General features: G+C 44.8%; 1 protein-coding gene across 6 annotated transcripts in view; it reads left to right on the forward strand.

Moving 5' to 3' along the window:
• DCAF6 (DDB1 and CUL4 associated factor 6) overlaps positions 1-21,236 on the forward strand; it is a 540,954-nt gene that overhangs the window by 483,904 nt on the left and 35,814 nt on the right. For all 6 annotated transcript variants that reach the window (XM_030203854.1, XM_030203855.1, XM_030203856.1 and 3 more), the window contains 2 exons: positions 11,027-11,165; positions 16,645-16,801. In XM_030203854.1, coding sequence (XP_030059714.1) covers positions 11,027-11,165; positions 16,645-16,801 — 296 coding nt within the window. The remainder of the gene's footprint in view (positions 1-11,026; positions 11,166-16,644; positions 16,802-21,236) is intronic.

Genomic DNA, 21,236 nt, shown 5'->3' on the forward strand with positions numbered 1-21,236 from the left:
ATTCCCTCCCCCCACACACACAACCCCAACAATTCCCTCCCCCCACACGCACAACCCCAACAGGCCCCCCCTATTTAAATTAAGGGCGGCCACGCCCTCTTAGTAAGGCCCTCTGTAGCAGGGCAATGAGCAGCCCCAGCAGTACCCTTAGTGGGCCCTGGAGCTGCTCATTGCCCTGCCGTAGGGCTGTCACCTCCTGCAGCAGCTGGTGCTGGCCAACTAGAAGTTGCTGCTGGCCAACTATAATTTGCTGCTGGCCATCTACCAGCTGCTGCAGGAGGCGCACCACAGTGGCAGGCCCAAAGGCTGGAGGTGGGCCAGGGGACACGGAAGAAGATGGCCCAGGGGATGGAGGTGGGCCAGCAGGGGACACGGAAGCTGGCCCAGGGGATGGAGGTGGGCCAGGGGACACGGAAGCTGGCCCAGGGGATGGAGGTGGGCCAGGCGATGGCGCTGCAGGTGGGGAGGGGTCCTCATGAATGTCCTCCTCATCTATGATGAGGACTCCCTCCTCCGAGTCCTCCTGGTGGGCCGCCTCCTGGCCTGGCTGCTCCTCCTCCTCCTCATCCAGGTGCCCCTCCTCTTGATGTTCCTCCTCCTGCTCCTCCTCCTCCTCCTGCTCCTCCTCCTCCTCCTGGAGGTGGTGGCCCTCCTCATCCTCCCGCTCAGCTTCCTGCTGGTGGAGCCCTGTGTATGTAAAAGGAGTGTGATTGAGATCAGTGCATACACCATGGCTTGCATAGTGCAGTAGCTGGGTGGCGTGAGGCAGGGGATGGGGCAGGGTGTGGTAAGGCGTAGCCTATGCCCATGGGGAATGAGCTGCATCAGATGACATGAAACAGAACCCTGGACCCTCCTCTGACACACACCACGCAGGACATGTTGCCATACCAAATTCATTGCTGACCAGCATGTTTGCATTGTGAGATGCAACGAGGGGTTGATGGGCAGTTGTTGTAGGAGTTATTGGGGGGGGAGGGCCAGTGGGAAGGGTGTTGAGCACAATTCTTTTATGTGATTTAGGCCATAACATGCAGTAAAAGTAGGGCCTCAGGCAGCTGTACCAGGACACAGTAATCAGCCCCCACAATAAGGGGAATAGTAAAGTGTGGCATATCATCTCATTCATCTCGGGGGGATGGTCGGACGTTGCAAGCACGCTCATGGGAGAACCCCTGCAACCTGCATCCTTGATCTGGGACAGATATGGTATTACTAGGTGGCTATTAGGCACATGGGAAGTGATATTGTACAACACATTTGCTTTATTCATGAAATGTATGTAGTAATCTGTATACAGGTGTCCTGTTTTTGAATACTTACGGCGAGCCCTGAGGTGCCTTCGCACCGCCCGGATGACGTCGGGCCTCTCCCGCCTCACCCTGCGGAACCGCCTCCGCAGGGACTCGAGGTCCCGGTGGACTCCAAAGCGTCTGTAAGATATAAGTTTGTAGAGCAGGGGTCAGGGGTGTTGGTCCTTTTTGTCCTCTGCACACATTCATTTGCTATTCACATACCAGAGAGAGAGGGTCTACAGTGTTGGGGGGGGGGGGGGGGCACCTCCATTGGTAGTGAATCATAGGAGCCACCTTTTTTCCATTTTGGGGGGTGGAACCCCCAGTGGAGATGACCCCTCCCTCCATACATATTTGATATTGGGGGTGGGGTGGTGAAGCACCCACAGCAGCCACCGAGTTGGTTCCTATGCAGATGATGCCAGAGAGGTGGGCATGAGGCCAGACAGTACCGTTTGTATACATTATAATGTATGCTTGTTAAACTACTTTATATGTGTTATCATGACCATGTTATAAAGTATGGTATAGGTTTCATTGGTCTCATGCTTCCACTATTCGGAGGCGTTGTAACCCACTGGCTGCAAAGAGGGGTTGGAAAATGTGGCCTTCACATAACTAACGAAATTGTCACATAACACTAATAGCATAGTCACATACCTAACCTAACGAAATACATTCTTGTAGGGATGTGGGAATGGTGGTCGTTTCAATAACATACAAATTATTAGTGATTGTGCATGTTCCTATATTACTCATGATCCTTGCATGGACACTCCAGTTACTGCTGGTAACATTGATGACGGAGCTGTTATATGTGTAGGTACAGGAGGGGAGGGGGGTTGGGCCATAACCTTACCTTTCTAGCCTTTCCCGGATACGGGACCAGGCTCGCATGGCCTGCAGCCTGGGGGGCAGGTGGTGGTGCTGGATGAAAAGGCGATGGCGGTGCCTTAGGCAGAGCCGGACAAGCAGCAGGCTCTCCTCTTCTCCAAAATTTGGCTCCCTGCGTTGTGCCATTTTTCCACGTGTTGGAAAAGAAGTGCCTTATATAGACGACCTTGCGTGAGGGACGTCGTTTCATGCACAGCTCCATATATGGATGACCATTCCATATATGGCCCCTATCAGCACGTGGACGCCCTCGTAAGCATAGACGTCTTTGACGTGCACATGCCTGCAGGAGTGTGAAACGTGGCTTCTATAGATGAGTATGACGCACCCCACCCGACCCTTTTCACATATACACAATATACATTTACTGCATGTTCAGTAGGTGTACAGTGCATGCAGATCCGCACATTCAGATGGGCACATATGATGAATGTATGGGTGGAGCAGCATGATATGTCTGTAGTTGACACATATATGCGTTCGTCATATATTTCCGTACCTGGATGGCCTGAACAACATGTACTGTACTTGCGATACACCTATGTACATTATTTTACACACCACGTGATTTGGTCGTTTGCACCTGCAATAGTCGACCGTGTTAGGGCGCCCAATTTAGTCACGCTTATGCGCTCGTCATTTGATTGTTTTCTTACAGGGATAATCGATTGTCGAACAACGCCCACACTATTTTTCCATTATACAGGTCTATTTTTGGACGTTATCGTAAGAACGCCCTAATTCGTACTTGGACGATCTTTCCATTTTGCCCCTCTTAGTTACCCACCTCAAAGGATATAATTGCTTACAACGGTGATATTGTTCCTCTGTCATACCCCCTGCCATTGCTTCTGTTTTCTCATAATTAATCTTAAATCCTGACACCTGCCCATAAGTTTCCAATTCACTTATAACCTGGGGTATAGAATCTAAAGGCGAGGTAAGGGTCAAAAGGACATCATCTGCAAACAATGCCACCTTTGATTCCCAGTCTTTCACCCTCACTCCCTTTATCCCTGGATGATTCCTAATAGCCCATGCCAATGGTTCCATTACTAAAGCAAATAAAAGTGGCGATAGAGGGCACCCTTGACGTGTCCCTCTATTCAGCTCAAAGAAGGCGGATATCTGCCCATTAATTTTTACCCCTGCTTTCGGCTGCGTGTATAGTTCTTTAATCCAGTCCCTAAAATTAGAACCAAATCCAAACTGTTGTAAAACCTGGTGCAGGAATGGCCAATGCACCCTATCGAATGCTTTTTCAGCGTCCACACTCAATAGACAATATGGTGTTTTACTCTGCCTGGCAATATACATAGCATTCAGAGTTCGTCTAATATTGTCCGAGGCCTGTCTACTGGCGACAAAACCCACCTGATCTGGATGTATTAAGGTAGGCAGAATTTCTGTTAATCTACTTGCTAATACCTTAGCCAGGATGCGAACATCCACGTTAAGTACAGAGATGGGGCGGTAAGAAGAGCATTCAGTCATCTCCTTTTTAGGCTTCAGGATCACTGCAATCCATGCCTCTTTCATAGTTGGCGGGAGATTATCTCCTTTCACTACAGCATTAAGCACATCTGTCAACACAGGTGCCAAGTAGGGGGCAAATTTTTTATAGAATTCAGCCGTATAGCCGTCCAATCCCGGTGATTTGGCGGTTTTCAAAGTTTTTATAGCTGCTAGAACCTCACGCATGTCAATAGGTGCATCTAGCATTTGTTGTTGATCTTGTGTTAAGGATGGTAGAGCCATTTTTTGCAAGTATGATCGAATACTCTCCTCCTGTATATCCCCCTCTCCAGCATAAAGCTTAGCATAATATTCATTGAAACGGACTCTAATCTCTGGAGATGTTCGGAGCACCTCTCCTTTGGATCCCTTAATACGATAAATATTATGATCTGCTCATAGTTTTCGCAATTTAATAGCTAACTGCCTACTTATCTTATTTTTGGTGGTATATGTGTGAAGCTTTAGTCTTTCGTTAATATACTCAAGATCTTGAGCTAGCAGGGCTTCTAGTTGTATTCTGGCAGCTTGTAAAGCTCTATATATCTTAAGAGAGCCTGTGGCTTTATGTTTACTTTCTAATATCCCAATTTTCTCTCTTAGCTGCAAGGTAGCTTGCAACCTCTGTTTCTTAAGCTTTCCAGCAACCTTAATAAAGTGACCTCTGGACACCGCTTTAAGGGCTTCCCATACTATAGCAATTGAGGGCCCTGAGGTTACATTAAAAGACAGGTATTCCTTCAGGACCTTTACATATTCCTGACAAACTGCTTCCTGTTTTAACAGCCCATTATTTAATGTCCAGTACCCTACCCGCTGTTTTCCTGTCTTCCAATCTAGTTGTATCACACAAGGAGCATGATCAGATACAGTAATATTATTTATATGTGCTTTTGTGAGTTGATCTCCTAATAGCTTATCAATCAACAAGTAGTCAATCCGTGAGTATGTAGAATGTACTAAAAGAGTAATCACGCTCAGTGGGATGCATGTCTCTCCAAGAGTCAAAAAGTCCCATATCCCTAACAAAAGTGTTAAAGTGTTTGGCCAAGACTTTGTCATTACCAGAGTTGCGTCCCGATTTATCCACTTCAGGGCAAAGAGTAGCATTGAAATCACCACCCAGTATAAGCTGACCTCCCAGCACTGTGTGTATTTGTTTCCTAAGTAATTGAAAGAAAGATGGTTGATTAGTATTTGGCCCATATACAGTGGGGGAAATAAGTATTTGATCCCTTGCTGATTTTGTAAGTTTGCCCACTGACAAAGACATGAGCAGCCCATAATTGAAGGGTAGGTTATTGGTAACAGTGAGAGATAGCACATCACAAATTAAATCCGGAAAATCACATTGTGGAAAGTATATGAATTTATTTGCATTCTGCAGAGGGAAATAAGTATTTGATCCCCCACCAACCAGTAAGAGATCTGGCCCCTACAGACCAGGTAGATGCTCCAAATCAACTCGTTACCTGCATGACAGACAGCTGTCGGCAATGGTCACCTGTATGAAAGACACCTGTCCACAGACTCAGTGAATCAGTCAGACTCTAACCTCTACAAAATGGCCAAGAGCAAGGAGCTGTCTAAGGATGTCAGGGACAAGATCATACACCTGCACAAGGCTGGAATGGGCTACAAAACCATCAGTAAGACGCTGGGCGAGAAGGAGACAACTGTTGGTGCCATAGTAAGAAAATGGAAGAAGTACAAAATGACTGTCAATCGACAAAGATCTGGGGCTCCACGCAAAATCTCACCTCGTGGGGTATCCTTGATCATGAGGAAGGTTAGAAATCAGCCTACAACTACAAGGGGGGAACTTGTCAATGATCTCAAGGTAGCTGGGACCACTGTCACCACGAAAACCATTGGTAACACATTACGACATAACGGATTGCAATCCTGCAGTGCCCGCAAGGTCCCCCTGCTCCGGAAGGCACATGTGACGGCCCATCTGAAGTTTGCCAGTGAACACCTGGATGATGCCGAGAGTGATTGGGAGAAGGTGCTGTGGTCAGATGAGACAAAAATTGAGCTCTTTGGCATGAACTCAACTCGCCGTGTTTGGAGGAAGAGAAATGCTGCCTATGACCCAAAGAACACCGTCCCCACTGTCAAGCATGGAGGTGGAAATGTTATGTTTTGGTGGTGTTTCTCTGCTAAGGGCACAGGACTACTTCACCGCATCAATGGGAGAATGGATGGGGCCATGTACCGTACAATTCCGAGTGACAACCTCCTTCCCTCCGCCAGGGCCTTAAAAATGGGTCGTGGCTGGGTCTTCCAGCACGACAATGACCCAAAACATACAGCCAAGGCAACAAAGGAGTGGCTCAGGAAGAAGCACATTAGGGTCATGGAGTGGCCTAGCCAGTCACCAGACCTTAATCCCATTGAAAACTTATGGAGGGAGCTGAAGCTGCGAGTTGCCAAGCGACAGCCCAGAACTCTTAATGATTTAGAGATGATCTGCAAAGAGGAGTGGACCAAAATTCCTCCTGACATGTGTGCAAACCTCATCATCAACTACAGAAGACGTCTGACCGCTGTGCTTGCCAACAAGGGTTTTGCCACCAAGTATTAGGTCTTGTTTGCCAGAGGGATCAAATACTTATTTCCCTCTGCAGAATGCAAATAAATTCATATACTTTCCACAATGTGATTTTCCGGATTTAATTTGTGATGTGCTATCTCTCACTGTTACCAATAACCTACCCTTCAATTATGGGCTGCTCATGTCTTTGTCAGTGGGCAAACTTACAAAATCAGCAAGGGATCAAATACTTATTTCCCCCACTGTATAGATCCCAGAGTAACCTCCTGATTTTCAAATGTCCCCCTGAGTAGAAGATATCTGCCCTTTGGATCTCTTTTCACCTGATGGATTTGTATTGGCAGGTCAGACTGGAGCAATATCACTACCCCTCTTTGTTTCTTATCAGATATGTCTGAGGCAAAATAAATCTTAGAGTAATAAACATGTCTAAACAAATATTCATGTGCCCTTTTCAAATGAGTTTCTTGCAACATAACCACCTGGGGTTTATGTCTATTTATCTCTTGCCAAATCAACTGTCGCTTTCTAGGAGCATTTAGGCCTTTGACATTGAGAGTCATAATCTTTAAAGTAGCTGCCATAGAGTATACTTAACAAAAAGATAATGAAAATTCATTTGCATATCTAGATATCATCTGCAGACACTGTAGTACCCTTCCCTCCCGTTTCCCCTGAACCCATCCCCCCCCCTAGCCTCCCATCTCCCTTCCTCCCCTTTCCCCTTCATAAGTAGAGTAGCAAACTTCCACCGGAAATAGAATTCCCCAGAGGAGTCTACTCACTCGCTTCCTGGCAAGATCAACCCCCGCAGTATACAACCCAACCACACCACCTCCGCCCAACCCCGCATAACATCCTCCATATACCCGACAGACTTATCTCCGTCATAAATGTAGATCATAAGGAAATAAAGCAGAAAATGTCAGGCTTCGTGTACTCTTTCAGCAACCTCACTTTAGAGTACAATTACAGTCAGGTGTTGCGCATAGTCAGCCGTGGTTTCTTTGCCTTATTAAAAACTTGTTGCCATTGTCGCACTTTGTCTCTCTTGTCAACAGTAGTCTCCAAGTGTAGTTCAGTAGTCGGTCCCATCATGCCCACTGCTTGTAGAATCTGCTGTGCCGCCTCCGGGGAGCGAACTTTGTGTAGCTTTCCAGTAATAGTAAAGCATACTGCAAAGAGAAATGCCCATCGGTATTTTATGTTATTTTGCCCCAGTACCTCCAGTATCGGTTTCATATTTCGTCTTTGTTGTAAAGTATAGGCTGATAAGTCTTGGAATACCGAAATAGGTGTGTCTTGAAAGCACAAATCCTTTTGTTGCCTAGCCAGGCCATATAGATGTTCTTTCTCTGAGTATTTCCAGAAGCGGACCACAATGTCCCTGGGTTTATTAGGGAGCGACTTGCCTAGCGCTCTATGGGCTCGTTCAATTTCCGGGACCTATTGATCTGGATCTCCCTTCAAAATATGCTTACATAGTTCATGTACTAGTTTGGGAACATCTTCTTGATCTCCAGCCTCTGGAATGCCTCAAAACCTTAAATTATTTCGTCTCCCTCTGTTCTTGATGTCATCAAGTTTGTATTGTAATTCCTCCATTTGATTAGCAAAGTCCACCTCCTTCTCTTTCATTTGGTTCATCAGATCCACGTGTTCGTCCACCCGGCCTTCAAGATCCTCCACTCGATTACAAATTTCCTTGATCTCACCTCGCAAATTTTCAATGCGTTCCACAATGTCTGATTTCATGCGAGCTAAGTCTTTGCGGAGTTCTCGAAGCACTTTGGTGAACTGTGAGTCCTTATTGTTGCCAGTATCTTCGTCGGAGTGATTCGAATCAAAATCTGAGGCCTCCTCTTCCCGAGATGACGCATGACTGTTAGCAGTTTTAGCATTACGGGGGCTACCTCGCACTCCTGCTTTGGTCTCTGCGATTTTCGATTTCTGTGACATTTCTTTCCTGTAAGTACCACTTGTATATTCTTCCTGCCTTCGTTTCGCGGTAAAGTCCGCCGGTTATATAGCGAAAAAGTAGCAACTTTAGCAGGGCTGAGTCGGAGCGATGAGTTCAGGCTGCCATCGAGGTTGCTGACGTCACCGGAAGTCAGTGAAAGTTATTTTAAAAAATTTCTAAATGCTTCCAGCTAGCAATTTCAACTGGCAAATACATTGTTAAGAAATGGAGTTTACATGAAACTATTGAAGTTAAGGCAAGATATGAAAGACCAAGAAAACTCCGTGATAAAACTGCCCAAATATTGGTTAGATTTGCAAAACAGAATCAACAGATCACTGCAAATGACATTCTGAAAGGTTTAGCTGACATAGGGTTACGGAGTCAAAAAAGAGGACAGAAAAAATCAAAATGGTTGCTACCTTTGCTAAATAAATATTTAATCGTAGTTAATTAACACACATCAAACAGTGACTTACTTACAGTACAACAGTAGACAAATATACTTTTCAAGAACTTTTGGATTTGAGTTTGACTGAATCTGAGCCCAAGCGTACTTATCAGAAAAGCGCATATACCTCAACAACTTTAGCTGGCTTCTGAGATATGTGCGAAAGTCGACGTATGCTTAAAGTTGTGCTTCATGAACCAAATTCCTTTGACAGATTCAACAGCACCCCCATGTGTCTAGACTAACTAATAAGCCAGAGAATAGTTTCTCTCATTATGTGGGTAGGTGTGTTCATAAGCGTATAAAAGGAAAAGAGGACATTTCCCTAAAAATTAACAATTCTAGAGGACCTCTAAAGGCATCCAAAAAGAGGACATGTCCTCTTAAAAGAGGACATATGGTAACCCTAAGCTGACACAGTAGTTGCCCACAGTACAGTGTTCCTTACACAACAATGATCCACAGTGGAGGGGGGCAGGGGGGTTGCAGAACAAAACAAAAGTCATTGCCTAAAGTTCTTCATTACAAGGTCCAGGGGTCAGTGGTGGCCCTCATCAAGTGTGGCCTCCTGACTCTTTCCACAATACACAATCTCCCCCCATCCTCATACTTGCTTCTGGCATGCCTGCTGTTTACTACTTGTACCATGCAGGTCTCAGTGAGTTTAAGCTATGTGTTACCCAAAATCCCACTCTGTTCTCAGAAGATTGCGAGAGCACCATTCAGTTCAAACTTACTGTAAACTATGGTGCTGGAAGAAAACAGAATTGCTGTTACAAAGATGGCACCACAAACAAGCTTTCAGAGAAAGTCTAGGGGGAGATTAGAAACTAGAGAAGGGGAAGAGTTAGCTTGAAGGAGATCGGGGTAGAGAAAATTTGGTGGAAGTTGACAGTGCATCTGACACTTTGTCTGGTGATGGTTTTGTCTCTCATTTTGAAGTTTGTTTTTTTATCCCTAATAAACTGGCCTCTGTTCGAAAAATAGTGAAGGTCCTGGACTAAAATATGCACAAGAAAACCTTGATTAGCCTGAAAGTTTTTCGATAAAAAGAAAATTGAACTGTTTGACCATTGTCATACATTTAGGGGGCGGGGGGGGGGGAAGGGGTGAAGCTTTTGAAGAAAAGAACGCCTTGTCAACTATTAAGCACAGGATGGGGTTACATGGCAGCCAGTGGCATAGGAAATATTATGTGGATGGATTCAACTAAACATTAACAATTCTCAAAAGCTAATGTCCCTCACAGAGTGAAGAAATTCACTCTACAAAGAGGCTGTATATTTCAGCAAGACAACAAACAAAAACATACCTCCGAATCAACCAGGAAGTTCAGTCTCCAAACTTGAATATTATTGAAAATCTATGGGGAGATCTCAAAGCATTCAGTACATAAAAGAATATTTCTGAGTGAGAAGAGTTCTGCAAGAGAGTGGTGAAAAATTCCAAAAGCAAGAAAACTCTTTAGCTGGCTACTAGAGGGTGACTGAACGGGGTTTTTTTTTCCAGCTAAAACCAAATCTGTAGCTGAAATTCACTGCTCAGTTTCAGCTGGAACTGGTCCAGCCCCTGAAAGGGAACAGCCCCCACTCCCTGCTCCAACCCCGAACCCAAAGGAGCTCCCACTTCCTTAATCTCTCCCCTTGAACAGAAGAAGCCCCCCCTCCTTGTCCTACCTTTAGGCTTCCCTCTTCCCCCTGGGCCTACTGTACATACCCGGTAGTTCAATAGCTTGTCAAGGCAGGAGCAATCCCCAATCATTCCAGCTCATGCTGTTTCCAGTTAAGATGGCTTTCAAGACTTCCAGTGGCAGCCTGGCAAGATTGCTGCTGGAATTTGCACAGCCATTTTGAGATGGGATGGAACATAACACAAAAAAGTTTCAGTTTCAACCGAAAATGCACCAAGGCCAAATGCTGATTTCAGGCCTGTTTTGGAGCCAAAACCAAAACTGGTCAGCTTCTACTGGAAACATTTGGAAGCTGCTATTTCTGCCAAAGGGGTGTTAAAAGTACTCACCAAAAGAGTATGCAAACCTTTTCACTTGTTACATTCACTGTATTGCTATATTGAACCCGTTAAAAAAAAACTGCAGATAGTAATTATGCATTAATAGTTGTAGCACGATGTCATATTTAACTTTACATCATGCAGAGGTTGTGTTGGCTTCTGTTCACATAGGGATTCATTGACACATTTGACAGTGGTTGTTTATACATTTGAACATACCTGTGTCACGTGACACTAAAATCTCACTGATTACATTGTTCTTAGTTGACTCAGCTTGTTGCATTATCTGTCGATGAGGTTAACGTGCCTTTCAGTGGTATTTTTTTTCTACATGTGGTTCCCAGACGGTCTGCTGCTGCTCGCATTCAGGAACTTTTCCGAAGGAGGAAAGAGCGAAAAGAAATGGAGGAACTGGACATGCAGAGTATTAGACGGCCTTCCGCAAAGATGATGTACAGGGGTCATCGAAACTCACGCACAATGGTATACAGTGCTACTTTTTGCTTTTTCTTAGAAAAGTATTGAGCATGTGGTTTACTATGTAGTGAAATACCAATTTCTCTGATCTTAAACTACTTTATCTACAGTTGCTCAAAAGTCAGCCTGGCGGCTTGGCAGTGCTGTGTACTATTATTCTTCTCCAGTGCTGTGTACTGCCATGCAGAGAAGGTAGATTCAGTTCTCGTCCTTCCACCCTCTGGCTTAGCTGAACTGGGAATGCTGTGGGGAAGGGGGAAGGAGGGCACAGACAGGTTCATTACACAGTACTGATGGCAGGTGGGTAATATTATACCAAGACACCGTAAAGGTTTTGAAAAATGCGCCTATTTAGTGCCTATTTTTCAAGGCAACATATGTAAATATATACCTTTCATTAAAGTTTTTCAGATGATGCCCAGTAGCACACAAATGCTCCCACAGAAAGTTACACCTAGGCAGGTACAACTTCCTATATATTGTCTATGTGGGTAGTTTTGTATTTATATAAAGTACACACATACCTTGCTTCACCCCAGCTCTGCCAAAAATGTCATCCACAGGAATGGTTAATGTGCGGTCCATGTTTACCAGATTGGCGATTGCCTTTACGGTCTGAAGGATGACCTCATCTGATGAGCTCCCAGAGCTCAGAACAAAATGTAAAGTTCTGACCAGCTGCAACCCTTCCCATGCACGGTGTCTACCAGCATCTCAGTTCCATAGCTCAAGAAGGAAAAGCAGCTTTGGGATTGTATGCCTGATCAATCTTGCTATTTATGAAAAAGATTTGTTACAGATGGAAAATATCTGTTCTCTGTGTCTCAGGATAATACAGACACACTTGGGTAGCGCTCTCTGTGGGCTGCCTGTCCTGACATGCTCCCCTAGATTGATTGTTTAAAATTCAGACAATCATGTTTGTAGGCCGTCTTCCTGCTCCACCAAGGTCAGCAGTCTGTCAGTTCTTCAGAAAGTTTTACAACAGCCACCCATCCCAAATTTCTTCCTAAAGTTGTTTCCTCATTTCCTCTTAATCAGGACATTGTACTTCCAGTCTTTTTCCCAAATTGTCACTCCCAGTCAGTGGAAGAATATCTCCATACCTTGGATTGCAGAAGAGCATTGTTTTATTTTTTTAACCCTGATTGAACTAATTCTTTTTGAAATTCATCACAGCTTTTCCTTTCTTATCAATCTTCACTGGGATTATCTGTCTCCAAAGCAACTTTATGTTTATAGCAAACTGCAATGCAGTCAGCTATCCAAGTCAATCTAGACCCTCCAAATCGCATTGGAGCTCATTCTGTACAAACCATCGCTATCTCCACTGCACACTTACGTGGTATACCTCTGGTAAATATTTGCAAGATCGCAACATGGTCCACGCTTCATACCTTTTCTAAACATTACTGTATAGATACTGCCACAAGGAACGATAAAGGATTTGGACAAGCTTCCTTCAATCTTCTCATAAATAGTGACTCCACCACCCTTCTAAACTCTTTTACTGGGATGCTTATAACTTTGTTTCTAACTAATGCAATCCTCAGCTAGGGAGTTATTAGGTATGTCTGTATTAGCCTGAGACATGGAGAAAACATAGTTGCTTACCTGTAGCAGGTGTTATTCCTGCTCTCCATCAGGGTTTTCAAAAGAGACCATTTGAATTGCAACCATCTTCTACTTACCTTGGATACAATACAGATCCCTACTTGCTACCTTCACCTTTGGAGCTATTTATTAAACTGACAGACTGCTGACATCAGTGGAGTGGGAAGACAGCCTACAAATGTGATTGGCTGAATTCTAAACAATCAATCTAGGGGAGCACTTCCGGACAGGCAGCCCGTGGAAAGCACTACCCAAGTATGACTGCATTATCCTGAGGACCACAAAGAACACTTGCTACAGGTAAGCAACTACGCTTTACAGGTGAAAACAATTTTTTCTCTGTTGACAAGCAGGAATTAGTCAGGTATACATTGGTGACTCCCAAGCTCAGGGCTACTTATTCCATTACAAATATCCCATTCCTCAAGTACAGCTACATTATCAAGAAAGATGTGAGAGTTGCTGATGTTACAAAGGCTAGTTGACCTGCAAATCTTTGGCCAAATGAACTGGCTCTTGATTGTGGACTGGTCCAAACAGCCCAAAGTGAAGGTATGACATGAGGGCCAAGTTGCTGCTTTGTACATGGCATTCAAGGGCTAATGATCAAAACTCCGCTATTCTGAATAGTGCCTTAAAAATACCACCGGAACAGTGCAGAAGAACAGCGCTCTAATGCGATGGAAATATAGACACACTCATAGCTTTGAGCATTAGGGAGTTCAGCAGGAGTATAAGCATTAAAAAAAAATTTTTCTGGATGCTTATATTTAGATGCAAGTAACAGACGCCAATGTTTGCTTTTTTTTTTTTAAGCATGGCCGCTTTAAATTTAGACACAGGACAAGAACGCCAATGTGTGCTTCACGTTCAAGTCTACTGTTTCTCACAATCAGCGCTCAAGGGCTTGCACTGGCTTCCTTCTGCTTCCAAAAGCAATCAGAACCAGTAGATTTTGCAGAAAGAATCATGAGAGAAGCATGAGACTCATGGGAAATCCTGTCTTTCAGCAACCTAACACCTACTTGGACCTGGTGTTATTTTTTACAGTGGTAAAGCACCTTTGTTTCGGGCACTTTTTTCTGATCATTGGAGAGGAATACAAAATTACCTCATTTAAATGAGCTAGACTACATTTACATGCTATCTGTGTTAAGGCCTCGTGCGCTCGTTTTCTGCTCTGATCATTCTGTGCTGGTAAATGCAGGCAGTAGTATGGCGCTAATGGCCTTTAGCACCTGTGTTTACTTTTGATCATCGGGGCCTCAGTGAAGTAGATTTGAAGAGGGTCACTAGCTGCAGTGGCTTTTATTTGATGAAGTTTTGCTTTACTGGTTATAGAAGCACCAGTTGGCTCATAACGGAATTGAATGCAGGATGCTAGCCAAATTGTCAAAGTCCACTTGACTACTAGAAAAAACAACTTTATTGGAGTTGGAGACAAATGCCTGCATAGACATTCTAGTGGATTTCGTTCGTTTGAGGTAGCAAGCAAGAGTCCGTTTGCAGTCCAAAGTATAAAGGTACTTCTCAAGCGCATCCTTGTGAATTTAAAGGCAAATTGTAAGAAATGCCATATCCTCATTAGCATGGAAAGGCATTACTACCTTTTGGTAAGAGTTAATTTGCTGTGATGAAATTGAGTGTACTATTGATAGATAACTAAGGCTTGACATTTTTCAAACTGAGGTAAGCACTACTAGAAAAAAAACTTTCCTGGTAATATGATTGGCTGAAGCAGATTCCGTTGGCCAAAAGGACTGCATGATATTGCAGTCCCAGTGTATGGAGTGTTTCTTTGATGGTGGTTGGACTCACAGATGCCCTTTTGGTGCTGTGGAGGACTTGCAGCCATCTGCATATCCTCCCAGCCTTCTCTGGGGTGACTCTCCAGGTCCTCCCAGGGCCTCCACTACCTCTACTCACCAGAATGGCCACTGTCTTGATCGAGTCTTCTTTTCCAGCTGCTCACTCTCCAGTTTCTGCACCTCAGTTCTTCCCTCTCTGACCATCATCTGATAACCTTCACACTTCACCCCCCACAAGTCCTGTCCGCATTCCTGACCAATCTCCACCAATACATTTAGGAATCTTCAGGCTATTGACTCTTGCACTCTCTCCACCAATGTTTCATCCCTCTTCTCAACCATTGTGTTATCCAAGTCTGTCAATGAGGCTTGTCTCTTCCTATAATACTATTCTGTCCACTCCACGTGCCCAGCACTTCCACAAGCTGCATTCCGGGTACCACACACAGAAATATTTTCTCTCTACAGGTTCTATTTTCTTTCTGCTATTCCCAATGACTCCAGTACAATTTCTTTTCTTGATACTGTCCCTTCCCAATCTCTTTCTCCATCTGAAACCACTGTATTTCTCAGGACCACATTGCTCACCTTTCTGCTTTCATCACCTCACCATCCCTTTTGTCTTCTCCCTTCTTCTCAGCTCTCAAGCTTTAACATTTTCTTCCCTTCATTCAACCATCTCCATTTTGTCTGAGTGCATAACCTTCACAGTTAAACATCCTCCCCCCACCCCAGTCCTGTCCAATCTTCACAAATTCTTGCTTTTCACAGATCCCCTACTAAGCCATCTTTCTCCCCTCCAGTCAGTGTCACTATGCTCATATTAGCCCTCTCCTCAAGTCACTTCATTGGCTTCCTAACCGTTTCTACATACAATTCAAACTCCTCTTATTGACTTACAAGTGCATTCACTCTGCAGCTCCTCAGTACCTCTCCACTCTTTTCTCTCCCTACATTCATCCCCAGGAACTCCATTCATCGGGTAAATCTCTCATATCTGTATCCTTCTCTTCCACTGCCAACTCCAGACTCCATAGTTTAGACAGCTGTATCAAAGAGGTTTAGACTAAGACTTGGTCTAGGAAGACCACCAGTGAACCAACAAGCTACCATTTTCTGTTTATTTAGAACTAATTTTTAATCAGAGAGCCATTTAGAAACTAAATTCAGGCAGTGTTGAAGAATTCCAAGAGTAGGAGAAATTGGGTTAGTAGGATGTATACCATCTGATCCAGGTGATTTATCACTCTCTATTGTTGATTTGGCTCAGTATGTCTTCCAGGTTCACTGAGATTTCTTTCAGTTCCTTCGCATTGTCACCCTTGAAAACCATTTCTGGTACAGGCATTTCCAAAAACACGAGGGAATAAAAGATATATCCCACACAGTGTTTTTGTTGTAACAATACACCTTGTAGATTCGACATGGAACCATGTTTCGGTGTAGACACCCCTGCCTCAGGGGTCTGTGTTCGGTATATAGAAGATATAGTAAGCGGTGTATAAAAACACTGTGTATAAAACAAGAAGGTTCTTGAGTTGTACGTTTCACAAATCAGACAGCAAATAAGTTTTTCTTGCCAGCTTTCCTAATTTCTGTAAACATTTCTTCATCTGTCTGTTTGTTCTGTTCTCACGGATGGTAGTACAGCCCTACCCATATACTCCTTCCCTTCATACATGGAATTTCAATCCTTAAGGATTCTACGCTGCTATCTGTTTCATGTAGAATGTTTATTTTGCTTGATGCAATTCCATTTTTATCATATAGCGCCCCCTCTCCAATTTGATCCACTCTATCATTGCAATATAATTTGTACCCTAATAATGGTATTCTGTTGATTGTCCTCCTTCCACCAGGTCTCTGAGATGCCTGTTATATCTACATTTTATGCTGTGTGCTCTAACTCTCCCATCTTATTTTCTAGGCTTCTACATAGACGCTTCAAATTATGTTTTTTCCTTGCATCTACAAGCTGCTTAGAAGTTGATATAAAAGCTATTTGTAGGATGCTAATACAATAGCATTTACATTCCTGTAACACTCTCTTTCTCATTTTATAGATCAAAGAAGCCAATTTCTGGGGTAAAAACTTTGTGTTGAGTGGTTCTGATTGTGGCCATATCTTCATCTGGGATCGACACACTGCTGAGCACCTCATGCTGCTGGAGGCCGATAATCATGTGGTGAACTGTCTTCAGCCGCATCCATTTGATCCAAGTAAGATTGGAAGGCATATCACCATAAAAATATCCAGTGCTTGACCTTTGCCCTCGTAACATATACATCACATTGGGATACCATTAATTTTCAGTTAATTTCATCTGTCTGATCCAGAGGCATTGATCAGCTCTGAGGTATACATTGGCTCAATTATTTCTTGTCAGGACTTTACCTGGGGCAAAAATGATGGCACCTCTTGTCTTGCAACTGTGACTGCCAGGTGCAGAAGCAAAACAACCTTCAGGATAAAGAGCACCAGATGTTTCTCAGTTGATCTGGTCTACTTTGATGCACTTGAATGTGTGAAACAGGTGCAACCATGGTCTTTTAATGGGAGAACTACTGCTGCTAGAACTAGACTAAAATCATTAGCTAGACACAAATAAGTTTATGGAATTTCAGACTGACACTCTGATTCCCCTTCACTTAAATGTGGCTGATTGAGCAAGACTCAGGCAAGGCAAAGGAAGTCAGCCTGGCCAAAGAAGTTTTCATTAATAAGACTTAAGTCAGTAAGTCTTTTGAAAGACAAACTTACATTAAGGCAAAGATAGTGTGAACTGGGCACTAGACATTCTTAGCTCTTTAACTACTGTCATTTTCTGTCTTGAAGAGATGCAGCAGATGATCAGATTATTAGTTGTCTAATCATTGTTCTGTTTGAAACATCATAAAAGCATCTGTGGCTCAACATTCAAAATGACATCTGGATAGTAACAACTGTTATCTAGATAAGTGACCTGAATTTTCAGCAGCACTATTTGATAGCTTTTAGATTATCTGATTGGCTCTGTGGCATATTGAAGAGCTATTACTTTCTTCTTTATCAGCCTGCTATGTTGGTAGCAGGTTATTTTGCTAGCATCTGGAGAGAGGGGAGGGCTATAGGAAAGGGAAAGAGGGAAAGCTTTTGAGAAGAGTGAATATACTACTTACTACTACTACTACTTAACATTTCTAAAGCGCTACTAGGGTTACGCAGCGCTGTACAATTTAACATAGAGGGACGGTCCCTGCTCAAGGAGCTTACAATCTAAGAGACAAGTGAACGGACAGTCCGATAAGGGCGGTCAAATTGGGGCAGTCTGGATTTAGTGAACGGTAAGAGTTAGGTGCCGAATGCAGCATTGAAGAGGTGGGATTTAAGCAAAGACTTGAAGATGGGCAGGGAGGGGGCTTGGCGTAAGGGCTCAGGAAGGTTGTTCCAAGCATAGGGCGAGGCAGAATGAGCGGAGCCTGGAGTTGGCGGTGTTGGGGAAGGGTACAGAGATATTCAGGTTTTGCTGAGTGAGTGATGCTGTGATTGTGCATGGTGTGTATTTGGAAATGGGAAAGGTGCTTTTGGGATAATGGCTGATGCATGATTTTAAATTTGAGCAAATGCCACACTCCATGCTCCTCAGTCACTTCAGGCAAGAACCAAGGGTTGTGAGCATAAGGTTTCGTGCAGCATGGCAAAGAGGCACCACTTCATTCAAGATCTGTGAAAGGCCGGCATTAAATGTGCAGATTTTGGGGGAGAGGGAGGCTGAGGGGGAAGCAAGGGGAGGAGACGGTAAGAGATTGGCCAGAGTGGAAATATTACCATCTGTCAGAGAGCAGGCAGGTAAAGTTGGGCGTGACCTACTACTAAGTGGGAAGACAGATTGGAGGAGAAATGGCAAGAGGGTGTGATCAGTTCAAGGATACCAAGTAGTAGAGAGATCTTCTGCACTTAACTTAGCCAAAGTGCAGGAAAAAATGAGATCTAATGTGTTCCCACCATTATGGGTGGGACCTAATACATGCTGTATTAAACCAATGTGTGTGGCAAGTGAGTGAAAGGCTGTTGTACCATCTAAAGTCGCCCATGGTAAGTAGTGGAGAGGAAAGAGCAGAGACCTCAGACAGGAAGGCTGATAGTTCCTCTACTGAGAGAGATGAGTTTGGTGGCGGGTGATAGACGATGGCCAGATAAAAGGAAGTGGCAAGGGTAGAGAAGCAGAGAATTCTGACATCAGAAATGGTCAGTGGAGCAAAAGAGCAGGAAGAGACTCAAAGATCCATGGAGTAAATGAAGGCAACGCCCCTGACCCTCCTTATGGGACAGGGGAAGTGAGTGAAATTAATTCTAGCGGAGTTAGTCTGAGTCATACACTAGAAAAATAGAAGAGTCAGAGTCGAGGGAGCTGCAATCTGAGTAAATAAGACATTGACAGCCACACAAACTCAATGGCCCATCACTGCATACCTTTATCCGCAGGAGGAGTGGCCCATTTGTGTAATTGCTCATTAGCGTAGGTACATGAGTATATGAAATAGCATAGTTCATAATTTGTGTTGGTGTCATGTACTCACACACACACCAGGTTACATCAGTCATACCATGATGTGCTGGGGTGGAATCAGAATAGGGGCCAGAAAGGTGATTTAGAGGAAAGATGGACGCAAGGCTTAAGGTTCACCTAGGGTAGTGCTTCTCAACCCAATCCTTGGGGCACACCCAGACAGTCATATTTTCAGGATATCGACAATGATTATGCATGTCATAGATTTGAAAATCAAAGAGGCAGCACATGCAAATTTCTCATGCATATTCATTGTGGATATCCTTAAAACCAGACTGGCAAGGTATGCCCTGAGGACTGGATTGAGAACCACTGACCTAGGGTACCGAATACCCTAGCCTTGCCTCTGTGTACAAAACTTCCCCCTCCCACCCACTCTCATACATAAAAGAAATACAGGGAGGCCCCCATTAAAACCCATTCGGTATATAAAGCGAATGCTACATACCTGTAGAAGGTATTCTCCGAGGACAGCAGGCTGATTGTTCTCACTGATGGGTGACGTCCACGGCAGCCCCTCCAATCGGAAACTTCTCTAGCAAAGTCCTTTGCTAGTCCTCGCGCGCCCGCGCGCACTGCGCATGCGCGGCCGTCTTCCCGCCCGAAACCGGCTCGAGCCGGCCAGTCCAGTATGTAGCAAGACAATACACTTCAAGGGAAGACACAACTCCAAAGGGGAGGCGGGCGGGTTTGTGAGAACAATCAGCCTGCTGTCCTCGGAGAATACCTTCTACAGGTATGTAGCATTCGCTTTCTCCGAGGACAAGCAGGCTGCTTGTTCTCATTGATGGGGTATCCCTAGCCCCCAGGCTCACTCAAAACAACAACCATGGTCAATTGGGCCTCGCAACGGCGAGGACATAACTGAGATTGACCTAAAAAATTTACCAACTAACTGAGAGTGCAGCCTGGAACAGAACAAACAGGGCCCTCGGGGGGTGGAGTTGGATCCTAAAGCCCAAACAGGTTCTGAAGAACTGACTGCCCGAACCGACTGTCGCGTCGGGTATCCTGCTGCAGGCAGTAATGAGATGTGAATGTGTGGACAGATGACCACGTCGCAGCTTTGCAAATTTCTTCAATAGAGGCTGACTTCAAGTGGGCTACCGACGCAGCCATGGCTCTAACATTATGAGCCGTGACATGACCCTCAAGAGCCAGCCCCGCCTGGGCGTAAGTGAAGGAAATGCAATCTGCTAGCCAATTGGATAAGGTGCGTTTCCCTACAGCCACTCCCCTCCTATTGGGATCAAAAGAAACAAACAATTGGGCGGACTGTCTGTGGGGCTGTGTCCGCTCCAGATAGAAGGCCAATGCTCTCTTGCAGTCCAATGTGTGCAGCTGACGTTCAGCAGGGCAGGAATGAGGACGGGGAAAGAATGTTGGCAAGACAATTGACTGGTTCAGATGGAACTCCGACACAACCTTGGCAAGAACTTAGGGTGAGTGCGGAGGACTACTCTGTTATGATGAAATTTGGTGTAAGGGGCCTGGGCTACCAGGGCCTGAAGCTCACTGACTCTACGAGCTGAAGTAACTGCCACCAAGAAAATGACCTTCCAGGTCAAGTACTTCAGATGGCAGGAGTTCAGTGGCTCAAACGGAGGTTTCATCAGCTGGGTGAGAACGACATTGAGATCCCATGACACTGTAGGAGGCTTGACAGGGGGCTTTGACAAAAGCAAACCTCTCATGAAGCGAACAACTAAAGGCTGTCCTGAGATCGGCTTACCTTCCACATGGTAATGGTATGCACTGATTGCGCTAAGGTGAACTCTTACAGAGTTGGTCTTGAGACCAGACTCAGACAAGTGCAGAAGGTATTCAAGCAGGGTCTGTGTAGCACAAGAGCGAGGAGCTAGGGCCTTGCTGTCACACCAGACGGCAAACCTCCTCCATAGAAAGAAGTAACTCCTCTTAGTGGAATCTTTTCTGGAAGCAAGCAAGACGCGGGAGACACCCTCTGACAGACCCAAAGAGGCAAAGTCTACGCTCTCAACATCCAGGCCGTGAGAGCCAGGGACGGGAGGCTGGGATGCAGAAGAGCCCCTTCGTCCTGCGTGATGAGGGTCGGAAAACACTCCAATCTCCACGGTTCTTCGGAG

This window comes from Microcaecilia unicolor, chromosome 5 (genome assembly GCF_901765095.1).
Source record: "Microcaecilia unicolor chromosome 5, aMicUni1.1, whole genome shotgun sequence".
Lineage (NCBI taxonomy): Eukaryota > Metazoa > Chordata > Amphibia > Gymnophiona > Siphonopidae > Microcaecilia > Microcaecilia unicolor.